This window comes from Pelodiscus sinensis, chromosome 17 (assembly GCF_049634645.1).
Source record: "Pelodiscus sinensis isolate JC-2024 chromosome 17, ASM4963464v1, whole genome shotgun sequence".
NCBI lineage: Eukaryota > Metazoa > Chordata > Testudines > Trionychidae > Pelodiscus > Pelodiscus sinensis.
The window spans coordinates 33,507,973-33,522,061 of NC_134727.1; the positions used below are offsets into that span (position 1 = coordinate 33,507,973).

General features: G+C 46.8%; 1 protein-coding gene across 2 annotated transcripts; it reads right to left on the bottom strand.

The window, feature by feature from the left end:
* Positions 1 to 2,464: 2,464 nt before the first annotated feature.
* On the bottom strand, positions 2,465 to 13,765 carry LOC102454690 (uncharacterized). 2 transcript variants are annotated; one of them, XM_006138204.4, is made up of 2 exons: positions 13,626 to 13,765; positions 2,465 to 5,014 (listed from the first exon to the last, which is right to left on the bottom strand). In XM_006138204.4, exon 2 carries the CDS (start codon positions 5,010 to 5,012, stop codon positions 3,993 to 3,995), a length of 1,020 nt encoding a protein of 339 aa, XP_006138266.2. In that variant the 5' UTR covers positions 5,013 to 5,014; positions 13,626 to 13,765; the 3' UTR covers positions 2,465 to 3,992. The 2 variants fall into 2 exon arrangements, with proteins under 2 accessions (XP_006138266.2, XP_014436615.2); XM_014581129.3 differs by lacking the exon at positions 13,626 to 13,765 and adding an exon at positions 8,173 to 8,296.
* Between the last annotated feature and the right edge of the window lie 324 nt (positions 13,766 to 14,089).

Genomic DNA, 14,089 nt, shown 5'->3' on the forward strand with positions numbered 1-14,089 from the left:
CTGTGGGTGGAGAGTGGGTGGGACCCGCCACCCATGGTCACCCCCCCACCAAAATCTGAAATGGTGCCCCTGCCAGTGATCCAGTGACATAGCCAGGAGGGCCCACTTGGATGGGTGGGCAAGAATGGGGGGCGGGAGGAGCAGGACAGGAGGGATGGGACCGCCTTCCCCCCCAACCGGCCTGGGGGGGGGGGGGGTGGACATGATGACCAGGGAACCCAGGGATGCATCCGGAGGGCAGGGTTTGCCCTGTTGTACCACCTGCCCTGCGCTCCTGCCCTGGAGCGCCATTCCAATGTAGGTTCTAGTCCTGCTACTCCTGCTCCCTGGCTGGAGTGCCATGGGAGAGCAGGATAAGGCCCCATGCTATGATCCCATGGCCTAGCTAGAGTGCAAAGTGGATGGGCCATAGCCCACTCAGGCCCACCCATGGCTACGGCCCTTCTTGGCACTGGGAATTACACCCAGGTGCGTGAAACATACTTGCTGTAGCTCTTATCAAGCGAGCACGCTAAAAGGAGTGACGTACCCCGATTAGCGGCGAGTGGTCGCATAGGCTCGCAAACCCACGTCTGGGTGGGCTTGCATGCAGACTGGCTAGCTTCTGCTGCTGCTCTGCTCGCAGAATTGGACCTCAAACCTGGATTCTCTCACTTCCAGTTGTCTGCTTGAATCCCTGCTCTTGGCTGCCTCTGTACGGCGCTACTCATTCTACAGAACAATGTGGTTACAGAACCTGTTCGCAAACCATTTCTCCTCTGCAGCTTAAAAGCCATTGCATACGCAGTCCTACCTTCAAGTTTTCCATTAAAAGCATTTGCGGAAAAGAGCGTCTAGATTGGCACGGACGCTTTTCCGCAAAAACACTTTTTGCGGAAAAGCATCCGTGCCAATCTAGATGTGGTTTTGCACAAGAAAGCCCCGATCGCCATTTTCGCGATCGGGGCTTTTTTGCGCAAAACAATACCGCATTGTCTACACTGGCCCTCTTGCACAAAGGCGTTTGTGCAAGAGGGCTTTTGCCCGAACGGGAGCAGCATAGCATTTCCACAAGGAGCACTGATTTCAGACAGTAGGAAGTCAGTGTTCTTGCGGAAATTCAAGCAGCCAGTGTAGACAGCTGGCAAGTCTTTCCGCAAAAGCAGCTGCTTTTGCCAGCTAAACGCAGCCTTTTGCCAGTCTAGACGCAGCCTTTTTGTATATTCAGGCAGAGAGGAGGAGAACCGTGAAGAAAATGCCAGTGCACGGACTGCTGGAAATTCACGAGGGTCCCTAATAGTAATGACTAAGCAGAATTTTCACAAAATTACAATAATAGGACCCCAAGACACAGGAGTGTCTTTAGGAGTTATGGGGCCCTTCACACTGCTGTTAAACTGGTGCCCCTATGCCCGATGGCAGACTGGGGCGGAGGGGTGATGATTTTTTAGCGATGTGGTTGTATAATCTTCAGCAACACACCAATGAAATATTTGTAAATACAATTTTCAACTAAAGCCCTGTCGACTCACACAGGAAATTCAGAAACTGATCGTTTATATCAGGGGTAGGCAAATGCCTATTAAATGTCTTCATTGCCATTCGAATGGCTCTTTTACAGGTTCAATGGACACAAATCAGATATCCAAAAAGGCAACACACAGAAACCTGCTGGGGGACATTTTAACTTGCCAGGGCACTCATTGATGAACCCCAAGTCACCATGTTGTTTCAGGCCAATTCCACAAGCCAACTTCACAGGGAGGCCTCAGAACTCAGCTTCATTTACAAGTTTGATTCCTATCTCAGAGGTACGAACAAAGACATTGGCTGGCTGGCTGGCTACATTCCACATCTTAATGACATAAAAACAAACAAACAATGAGTACTTAAAACCACTTAGTAACTTCTCTGTCTTCATGTAGCAGGGACACTAATTGACTATTCTTTTCCCCTTCTTTTTCCTTCTCCCCTCTCCCCCATCCACTATTTGTTTAGAAACTGGTTATTTAATAACTCCGGTCATCTGAAGAAGTGGCTTGTGCCCACGAAAGCTCATGATACCATCTTGTTTTGTTAGTCTCATAGGGTATGTCTACACTTGCAGCCTATTTCGGAATAGGGCTGCAAATGTAGGCATTCAGAACTGCAAATCAAGCCCCAGATTTAAATATCCCACGCTTGATTTGCATCTTCCCGGATGAGAAGCATTTTTGAAATTTACAAGCCCGGAATAACTGCCCGTGTCTACATGTGGCAGTGAAACAGGCGTTCGAAATAAAGCCCTATTTCGAACTACCTGTTATTCCTCCTGAAATAAGGTTTAACGGGTAGTTCAAAATAGGGCTTTATTTCGAACGCCCGTTTCACTGCCGCGTGTAGACATGGGCAGTTATTCCAGGCTTGTAAATTTCAAAAAATGGCGCCCCGTCGGGAAGATGCAAATCAAGCACGGGATATTTAAATCCAGGGCTTGATTTGCAATTCCGAATGCCTACATTTGCAGCCCTATTCTGAAATAGGGCTGCAAGTGTAGACATACCCTAAGGTGCTGCTACATTATTTGTTGCTTTTTAAGTTTTTCCAGTTACAAAGTTAACACGGCTACCCCTCTGAAGCTTATAGGGTCAATGTTCTCCTAATAGCTTTGGCAGACTTTGTCACTTTTAGTTTACTAGAGTCTCTCTGGAGGAAGCAGAGCCATAGAACAGGGATAGGAGGAGGTGGGGTGGTGGACATTAAGACCTGGGGTGCCCCAGATTTTATGGTGCCCTACGCAGCTACATATTCTGTGTATGGGTAAGGATGGCTCTGACAAGATAGTCAAGGGCTTGTGGCTATATAAGCCACTATAAATGGAGTGCCTGATCCTCCCTTGCCAGCATAAATAAAAAATGCTTCTAGTGAAGTTAACAAAGCCACGCTGGTGTGCGCATGAGGAGGCTCTGTTCTGCCCCAGGAGACTTTTGTATTTCCCACCTTGCATGCTAGCGGAGTGAGTTTCTCAACAAGATGGTATAGTTTGTAGAGCACTTACTCGCTGAAACGTTTAACCCACCCTCTGTCAAATGGGAAGTTAGCGGTGAGGCTGACTGCTTTTCGTGCCGGGTCAATGTGGCTCAGAATTATGGCGCTGTCCAAACATCCTGCAGGAGTTTCCTGGCTGAGTGAATACATAGTGTGACGTGCCAGTTTCGGCCTGTGCTGTCAACTGCCATTGCCTTGATGTGCCTGCAAATTACATAGCCCTCTTCTAACCAGCTGTTTCCCTTCTCCCCAATTGATACCTCCGTCACCGATGTAGCCATGTATTATCACAGCTGTTCTTGGAGCACACAGCAGGCATGTGCAAAAGGAGCTGCTGAGCTGTGGATAGAAGCTGTTACAAGTGCCTGCAGATCTGAGAGCTGAATCAATGGCTCGTTCCGCAGAGCCCTTCCATTGTAAAGCTTGGCCCTGTTAGTCGCCGTGTTGCCAGTTTGCACAGAAGTGAGAGATGTCATGGATCACAAATGTGTCTGTGGAACCTCCCTCACTGGAGATATTGAAGAGCAGGTTAGATAGACACCTGTCAGGGATGATCTAGATCAGTGTTTCTTAAACTTTTTAAGATGGAGGAACACCAAAGAATATTTTTTTTTTTAATGAGGAGCACCAAAATTTTTTTGTTGAGAAAAAAAAAAAAAAGTTGCCTGCCCCTTTAAGGGTGGCCATTTTGAACTCGGTTGTTTTCTGCAGGATACCTCTGACTGCCTCGCGGTACACCGGAGCACAATTTAAGAAACACTGATCTAGATGGTGCTTGGTCCTGCCGTGAGGGCAGGGGACTGGACTCAATGACCCTTTGAGATCCCTTCCAGGTCTATGATCCTATGAGTCTGTGATTCATTTGTAAATGTATATACCGCTTCACCCTTCTACTCTGCACAGCGAATGCAGGGAGCAGGGAGAACTTTAAGACATCAGTGGCCCCAATTTCTTGCAAAAAATGCAGCTGCCTTCGCATCACACTCTCATATTTCTGCAATGGCAGGAAGCAGGCAAGCTTTAATCTTCGCTCCTTTCCAGGCACACTCGCACTCAGAGACCCAGCTGTGGATCGTGGCCTTTTTGTCTACGTGAAAGCACTGTGGATAACTTGGTGTATGGAGAACATCTCCCTTCATGGGGCTGTTATAGCTAGATTTCCACTCTTCTTTTTCAGTGCTGCCAGATGTTCTGAGCATAGCACCTTGTCTTCGTAGAGAGCCGCTCAAAACCTTGTTTCCTTGCAGTTTCTCTCTGGGTGGGTGTGGCCATAGCCGTTTACCGTCAATAAATATGGCCCTGTTTTCTTCCCGAGTTTGATCATTTTCAGAAACAGCTGTTAGCTTTTTGCTTTTCAGACACTTCAGTTCTGGGCAGCTATTTTCTCTCTCCAGTGGTCTTGGAGAGGGAAGTCTTGGGAACCTGAATAACCCAGCTAGATCTTGTGTCTCTCTCTTTTTGCCTTGAGAGTGGGAGGGATGAGTGTCCTCCCTCCTTCCGGTATCACAAGGGCTGAAGTGGCTATGCTGTGAGCCATCCGTGCTAAAGCTTTCCTTGTAAACAGACCCCGCCTTGTGCCAGGTCTTCTCCGCGTGGGCGTACAACTGTTCCAGCGGATCAGCCCCGGGACAGGAGAATACCTTCGTACTGTTGAGGGCTAGACTCGCTTTTTCTGAAGGCATCATGCCAGAGAAGATGTTGATCAGCTGGCACTTCGGAATGGCTTGAGGTGCCGCTGCTGGCTTTGGGAACCATGGCGCTCTTTGGAGTCTTTCTAACGCTTTCTTGTCTGGGAACACGTGTTGGTTTTCAGGAAACATGGGGAAGGTGGGCCTTGCCAACTGGCAGATAGACTGAAGGTAGTCATCACTGGAGCAAGAATCTGCCTTGATAGAGAAGCATTCAATGCCTTTTGCATTGCTGGTTACATCTTCAAACATTTCCTCTTGGGTTTCACAGATGGTTGGGAGGGGCTTTGATATAGTCAGTCGTATGCGGGGTGCCATTGCTGCAAAGAATAAATAGTATGTGATTAGCATATGCAAATGATCAGCTATGTAATGAGAACATTGGCATTGCTGTAAATGTATTATGACCGCTCCCATCCAGCCCCTCCCCGCCCACCCCACCAATACCTTCCCTTCCAGTTAAGAAGGAAGCAGTAATATTCCTGGGAACTTTAGAACAATACTGGGTTTCAGAAATGGTTTATGAACATAATACACCACTTGGCTGATTACATAGACTTGCTCAAGGACAAACAATTTGGTAAAGAAGCTCAGGCAGCTGAAAATCCCTGGCAGTAACTTTGTTCCTTTCTAAAACAATGCACAATCAACACATTTGCACAATCAACACATTTGCACAATATCATTATATAGCACGGTCAGTTTGGGAGGAACAAGATTATCAGCAGAGGCTTAATGAGGGCTCCTGCCCGCTGTCCTTTATCAGTCTCTCCCCTGTTGTGTGTAGCACAGTGTAGCTGGGAGGCTTTCCTGAGAGAAGAGTGCAGTATTGGGCCTCTAGTTAATAGGGGAAACAGTGTAGCTGAGAAGGTTGCCTGAGAGAAAAGTGTGGGGTTGGGCCTTAGTTAATAGGCTGATTATTTCAAAATCTGTGCTCCTGCTTTCCTCGGGGAATAACACTATTTCGATTTTATTATTTCAGGAGTTATTACTTTCAGTTTAGTTATTTTTAAATATTTTCATAGTGGAGACGTGCCCTTAGGAACCGCAGGACTCCTTGCTGTTTTTGCAGATACAAACTCACATGGTCACAGTCCCTCTGAGACTAAAATGGTGGTGAAGGGTTAGCAGGCAGGGAGGTGTCTTACAAAAGGCTGTCATGAGCCATAAAATCAGCCTCTCTGAGTCCATGGTTTTCAGTGTCTAGCAGAGTTACGAATTTACACTCCCGGGATCCCTTTATCAGAGTTCTATGCGAATACTCCATGTCTGAATGGTACCAGCGCCATTGTATGCTTGTGTGCATCACGAGGTATCTATCTGCACGGATCATTTTCTTTATTGCTGGAAATAACTGGCAAGTTGGTCCTGTATAAAATGCAAACAATCGGTTCATTCTCAGCATGCAGAGTACAAACTGCTGTGTACTCACACCTGCTCTGGTCCTGGTTTTTGTCTTAGGGGAGGTGTACGCTAGTAGAAATACATCGTCCTGAGTGCTCCAATGTGGCTGTGCCACTGTAGCGTGTTGGGTGAAGATCCTCTATGCCGACAAGAGCGTGTCTCTTGCTGATACAGCACAGGTATGGACAGCGCTTAGATGGCTACATGTGTCTTTCTCAGAGCCCTCAGCGAAGTAAGTTAGATTGACATAAGCAGCAGCTTAGCTCAGGCCAAGTCTCCACTTATAATCGATCCTCTGGGGTTTGATTTAGTGGTCCTATTAAAGACCGGCTGAATCACATGCTGAGTGCACCCCCATTGTTGTTACTCCTTGCTGTTGCGAGAAGTAAGGAAAGTTGACAAGAGTGTTTCTCCCATTAACCTACCATGGTGGAGCTGCCCCAGAAAATCGATGCAAGGTACGTTGACTCCATGCTGCAATATAAACCCATTGCTTCTTGTCCTATCATCAGAGGTCGAGGAGGATAATTTTTCTCCCTCCTCCTGGTAACGCCCTTTTGGGAACTTGAAAGCTGCTATCATGTCCCCTCTCAGTCCTCTCTTTTCCAGACTAAACAAAGCCAATTCTTTCCGTCTTCCCTCATAGGTCATGTTTTCTAGGCCTTTAATCATTTTGGTTCCTCTTCTCTGGATCCTCTCCAATTTCTCCACATCTTTCCTGAAATGTGGTGCTCAGAACTGGACACAATACTCCAGTTGAGGCCTAATCAGTGCATAGTTGAGCGGAAGAATGACTTCTCGTGTCTTTCTTATGACACTTTTGCTAATGTGTCCCAGAATCACATTTGTTTTTTGGTTTTTGGTTTTTTTTTTTGCAACATTGTCACACTGTTGACTCATATTTAGCTTGTGGTCCACTATGACCCCTAAATCCTTTCTGCAGTACTCCTTCTTAGACAGTCACATCCCGTTCTGTACGTATGAAATGGATTGTTCCTCCCTAATTGGAGCAATTGGCATTTGCCCTTTTTGAACTTCATCCTGTTTACCTCAGACCATTTCTCCAGGTTGTCCAGATAATTTTGGATTCTAACCCTCTCCTCCTAAGCACTTGCAACCCCTCCCAGCTTGGTATCATCCACACATTTTCTAAGCCTACTCTCTGTACCATTATCTAAACTGTTGATGAAGATATTGAATAGAACCAGTCCCACACTGATTTTGCTCCCAATGTCAGTGGTAGCAGGACCAGGGCCCAGCTGTCCAAAAGTGGGTGTTTTAAATATCCCGGTGTGTACTTGGGCACACAGAGAAATGGCCTGATGCCCAGAGAGGTTGGCACCTGCAACTCCCATTAACTTCCTTTCTTGCATACATGGTCCATTCTCTCCATCTCCCAGAGCAAACTACAATCGGCTTATGCATTTCCAGAGAACCTTCAGATGACACTGGGTTGATTTCAGACTTGTGGATCATGGACACAGTAGTTGGGAGGTGCAAGTCCCAGCTCAGGTAGACAGAGGCACTAACTCTGCTTCAGCTACCACCTAAAAGTAGCAGGGTGGGGCGGCATGGGCAGCCGCTTAGGCTAATAACCCATATACATACCCAACGAGTTGTGTGGGCTGCTCGGAGACCACTATGCCGCCAGTCCAGTAGGGGATAGCTTGAGCAGAACTGCGAGGGTCTGTCTACCTGAGCTGGGAATTACACCTCCACGCTGCTGTATAGACCCACGTATCCTGGCTTTGGTCCCTCTGCATCCCCTCCCTCGCACACTCCCAGAGACATGTCTGACCTGCCTGAATCAGACAGAATCCAGCTGACAGCACATCAGCTGGTGGTGCTAGAAAGCCGCGCAGTGCCCATGTGACAGCGGCAGGCCCTGTGACACACCTACTCCCCTGGCTAGGTGCCACTAATCCCCACTGAACCGACACACATGTGGTCTCCCCTCTGCTTGAGATCCCTGAAGGTTCACAAGCTCTAAATGCTGTGATCCTATTTAAGCAGCACGCCAGACAAAGGATATCTTTCAATTCCAGCTTTTGAGGGCCCCTCCTTTTTTCCTTACCTGGGTGGTTTTTTTCTCTTTATAGCTGGGGGTATTCCTAATCTTCAGTTTTCAGCATCTCTCGCTCCTTGTTTCCAAGACAGAAGCTAGGCTGTCTCAAACTGGACTGTGCCTCAGGCTCGCAGCTTCCAGTCAGCTGATTCTGCTGTTCTTTTGTTATTGTTGCTAAATATAGATGGCTGGATCCCTTGTATTTCCTGAGAATCCTAATTTGATAAATGCTTTACTGGAAAGGCAGAGTGGAATCAATGAGGCAGGGCAACAGTATTAATGGCAAAACAGCCACAAGAGCAAAGCCTCTTTGCTTTGGGGATTTGAGGGGGGGTGATCAGTTCCAGTATTTTACATTTTCACAGTGTAAAAGGTAAATGTATCGTGGTGTGTGTCCAGGATCCTCAGAAAGAACAGCTGTATGTGCATTGCCTCCAGTCTGTGAGAGAATACTAGGAGTGTTCTCCTCTCAGATGCTAGCTGCAGATGGGGATGAGGGAGAAACACAAGGGAGCAGGTGCCAGTTCCTTGATCCTGGAGCCATCTGAAGTTTTTGGCTGCAGTAATTTATGCCAGCTAGCGAAGGATCCCGAGGGAATTGTCTGCTCACCGGGAACAGCCAGAGCACAATACGCCCCTGCTCTGCTCCATATTGCCTGCAACAAGCTTGAGGCTAGAGGCTTCAGGTAGAGAGTTATTTAGGATTGTTACGTTGCCTCTGTTCCCACCGAGAGGAGATCCAGGCAGCTACTGTCTCTCTTGCACTCGAGTAGCACAAAGGAACCTGGGGATCTGCCACCGACCTGCAGTTTAATCATTGCAAATCACATCCTGTCTCTTTTGCTCTCCTACCTTTTCTTTGTCACGTCTGGTTAGATTGTAAATCTTCCGGGAAGGGAAGAGAGTGTGTGGACACATACAGGCCCTAGCTCAGTGGGATGCTGATCAGTGTTCCCTCAGATTTTCCATCCATGAGCGGAGTGAGTTTTGTCTTGTGCACCAGTGCTGATCTCAAGAATACCAAACCAGCCCTTCCCCAGTCTCAAAGAATAAAAGGCGCTTTTAAATCAGATCTTTCACCCAAGGATCCTTAGGGCCAGCCATAATATTAAGTGCCAGTGTCCTGTATCATGCCATCAGTTACAGATGGGGCAAAAAGACATTTCTCCCCGCCCTCCCCACACACCTGCAAAGTTCTAGCAATAAGCTGTTTTTCTCAAAGACCTGTGCTGTCAGGGCCGGATTAAGCTCTTTAGAGGCCCTAAGCACTGAAAAGATTATGGTGCCCCCATACATAATTAAAAAAACCCAATACTATACCATAAAATCTCTCTTTTTTTTTTGGTGCCCTTGCTTTGCTAGCGCCCTAAGCACGTGCTTAGTCTGCCTATTGGGTAATCCATCCCTGTGTGCTGTGCTGCTAAACAACACCAGTAAGAAATGGTGGCAGTAATGGGATCCTAGGCAAAGAGCAACTGCTGCAGTTAAAAAAAAAAAAATCCAGAGTGGAAATGCTATGGAATTTGTGTGACCATCAGCATACTGATAGACTTAGCATGGTCAAGTCAGGCATTATTAAACTGATGACAAGCAGATGTTCACCCATATAGTAAAATGTCTCCAATCGGAGAATCCTTCAGTTCCCATCTCAATTGGCGTTTCTTAATGTACAGTAAAGAGGAGATAGGGTGCACTTTTAGTGGGGGCAAAGGGATAATATGCCCCCCTAACTGAACCGCTACCAACCATAGCTAAGTAGCAAACCTCATTCTGCTCTTGTTTTCACATGAATACATGTGGGCTGTGTCTACACTGGCCACTTATTCCGGAAAATCAGCCGCTTTTCTGGAATAACTTGCCAGCTGTCTACACTGGCCCCATGAATTTCCGGAAAAGCACTGATGATCTACTGCAAGGAATCAGTCGCTTTTCCGGAAATACTATGCTGCTCCCGTTCGGGCAAAAGTCCTTTTTTTGGGAAAACTGTTCCGGAAAAGGGCCAGTGTAGACAGCACAGTAGTGTTTTCCGCAAAAAAGCCCCGATCGCAAAAATGGCGATCGGGGCTTTTTTGCGGAAAAGCGCGTCTACATTGGCACGGATGCTTTTTCGGAAAAAGTGCTTTTCCAGAAAAGCATCCTGCCAATGTAAACGTGCTTTTTCTGGAAATACTTATAACGGAAAACTGTTCCGTTTTAAGCATTTCCGGAAAATCATGCCAGTGTAGATGTAGCCGTGGAGTTGCTCCATAGAGGCCAGTGGAGTTACTTCAGATTACTCCAGCTGGAGCTCAAAGTAGAATCTAGCCAATAGATAACTGATCCTCAGGAGTGTGTCCTTCAGAACTTTTTTACGCTGTTGTTCAGGGAGGACAGAATGCCAACCAGATGGTTCTAAACCCATCTAGTTTATCACTGTGGCTGTAAATGATCTTTTCAAAACAGACAACATCTGCCATAGCGATGCAGTCAGTTTGTGATTTGTGAATCAAATTTCTCCTAGTCAGTCAGTCCCCTGACTGTAAATTAATGAACTAGCGGTGATTGAATTTGCCCTTCAGCACTAACCATTGAAATCAACTTACTATAATTATCTAGAATTGGAGGAGGAGGGGGCTGGTAAAGACAACCTATCTGAATTCAGGGCCTTTTGCCTAACTCCATCTGCAGTACATTTTAAAATTGAGTTGCCATGACATTTGGGTGCTTTAAGGAGGTTCCACACACTGACTTCCCCATGTCACTAACGATGGCTGCCAAGATTAATTTGACCTTCCGGGTATAGGCAAAATGGTGACCTATGGGCCCCAATTCAGGAAAAGACTTGAGCATGTGCTTGTCCTATTAAAGTTAATGAGACTTTCCTGACAAAGAATGGATTTAGGCATGTTCTTAAGTGCTTTCCTGAATGAGGATCATGCAGAATTAAATCACATTAGTTTGGTTTATGTCAACATGCTACACAGCTATGCAGACGGGGTGTGATTTTTTTACCCTGTTTTTAACACACTGAGCTACTATATAGTTTAGAGAGTTTGTCTGTCCGTCCGTCCATCTGTGAGACTGTTTGTTCAAGAACTTCTTTAAACTGTACAGCTAGACCACCCACTTTGGTAGGCAGCTTCCTCTTATCATAACTAAAAGCAAAGTCAGGGTTCAGTTGTGCCAGGACAACGGGATGTGCCTGGAATGGGATTGCTTCTCATCACATGGAAAGGGAGGAGTCTGCTGGGAGGGACAGTTATACTGTAGAACAGGGATAGGCGAAAGGGCCTACGTGGGCTGGATCCGGCCTTCCAAGCGGGTGGATTCAGCCTGCAGCGGCCCTGCCGCTCCCTGGCCCTCAAGCCAATTAGCTTCCTTTCACCCTGTGAGCAGTATGCAGTGCTTTAAAGTGCCACACACTGCTCGCAGGGTGGGAAGAGACGTCATACGCTCCCCCACCCCCAAACCCTGATTGGCCTGGGGGTAGGGGAGCTGTGCAAAGTTTCTTCCGCCCTCCCTCCTCCCCACCCCACGAAGAGCGCACATCACTTCAAAGTGCCGTACACTAGCACAGGGTGGGAGCAGGGCGAGGGAAGCTTCACACAGCTCCCGCACTCCCAAGCCAATCAGGACTTGGGGGAGAAGGAACATGTGACGTCTCCTCCCACCCGTGAGCAGCACGTGGCGCTTTGAAGTGTCCAGTGCTCCTCGCAGGGTGGGGGTAGGGCAGGAGGAGTGTTCGTGTGCCCCCCACCCCTCCACCCCGCCCGCAGGCCAAGCAGTAAAACATTTTCACAACTCCTGAAAAGGAGCGAAAACTTTTTTTATTTTGCTTACATAATTTTTATATACCTGGAACAGAGAATTTTTTCCCTTGAAGGATAAGCAAGGCTGGGAAGGGAGTTGGTCTTTATTTTAGGCCTTTTCTCCATGGGGGAAGGGAACTGACTATCCTAGCAATTCCAGTGTGGGCACTCCGGGCACTCCAAGCCAGGACTGCTTTGCAAGCGGGGAACCCTGAGAACTGTCTGTCCGGGGTGGGAGTCGGGTCCCTTTAAGCGCAGCCCTCGGCTAGCCTGAGACAGCATCTCCACGCTCTAAGTCCTCCTCTGATGCCCTGCCGGCACTGTTTCCGGCCATCCTTAAGCCTGGTTCAGGGTCCACTTAATGTGGACATGCTAGTTCGAATTAGCAAAACGCTAATTCGAACTAGTTTTTAGTTCTAGACGCGTTAGTTCGAATTAACTTAGTTCGAATTAACTAATTCGAACTAAGTTAGTTCGAATTAGCGCTGTAGTGTAGACATACCCTCTGATCTGGAATGCAAATAGGTTTATTCCAGAGTAATTACTTTGTTTTGTGAGCTGAATAATTATTGCAGATTAAATGAGCTCTAGAAGGAGCTAGTCTAGAATAACTACTGTTCCATTTCTCCGGAATAGACACATCTTTGGATTGCATCAGAACTTTCAACACCTTGTGACCACCCTAATATCTTTTTGTGGCCCTCCTGAGAGATGTAACCCACTAACTGAGGAACCACAGCCTTAATTTATTACAAATACGCTCAATATGATGGGCCATTCAATGTGTTCTCCTCAAATGGGAAGAATAGGTATTGAGAGCTACCATTATTTACTTATGGCTTAAATTTCCACTCATTACCTTGCAAGGGCAGTAATGACTGTAAAATGGAGAACATAGCCTACGTTTACATATGCAGATTTACAAATGACTGGGATAGTCTCAGGGGAGAATATGACTAGCCTGAAAGAGAGTGGGGGTGGGGAATAACAAATGCCTGGGCATGTTGTTCCTTCATAAAAAGCACTTGCTTGGGCCAACATCAGAAAAAAATCCCAAACATGGCGGGGAAAATATTGGTTGAGCAAAAAAAAACCCCCCAAAATGGGGGACCAAACTTGTTGAGCAAAAAAAAAAAGTCACTGCGCCTTTAAATGTCCCTGTGACCTTCCATCCGAGAAAAACAGACATGTTTGTCTGGACTATCTGGACAAAAAAACCAGACACCTGGCAACCTTAACTCTGGCAAGCAGATAACCATGAACTCTTGCCCACTGATATCAGTGTGACTCTCTGTGAGTAGGGACTGACTTGTGCAATTAAAAGTTAGGCCTCAGCGTAACCTGGGCACTGCACAATGCTTTGGAGCCACTACAGCAAAATGCCTCTCTCCCGCTCTGACCAACAGTGATACTAGTTCTCAGCTCAAATGTTTCTTATTAAAATACCCAAACACAATGCTTGTCCCCCCCCCCCCCCCCGCCCCCCGCTCCCTGATGATCTGGTAGTAAAATGACATTGGCTGGAAGCCAAGAATATTGGAGATCTTAACTCCTCTTCAACCAGTCTGTCCTTTGCCATCTTTTTTTACCACTTTTATTGTATTAAACAGTTTCAGTGCAAGCATTTGTACCATCACCTTGTCCAGAGAAACCCTTTATTTTGCTCTACCTTACCTTCACCGTGGCCCGGCTTTTGTGTTTCTTCAAAAGATTGTCCCAAAGCTGACAATGTTGAACCTCTGAAAGGTTGGCTGTCTTCAGAAAGTGACGGATGTTTCTCTCATGCCCTTTTGAGGAAAGCTCAGGAGTCTCCCCCTCCCCCTCTTTCTAATTCTGTATTTATACCCTGCAGAGAGACTGCAATAAATCAGCATTCCTACGTGTCTGAAACCTTAATGGACCGGAATTAACAATAAAGGAAAATAGCAAAGGGAGTCATGCTTATTGCCACTGAAGGCATAACTAGGTCTCTGTCATCCAGAGCTGAATCAGAGCTGTTAGGGCTATAAACTTTCAAAGCAATTATTAATTTTTTGTAGTGGCTTCAGTTTAATCACCATGGGGGGGAGAGGAGGGATGTGTGGAAGGGGGAGTTGCAGAAATGTGGAGACCAACTAGCTCTAGTTAAGATCAATGGG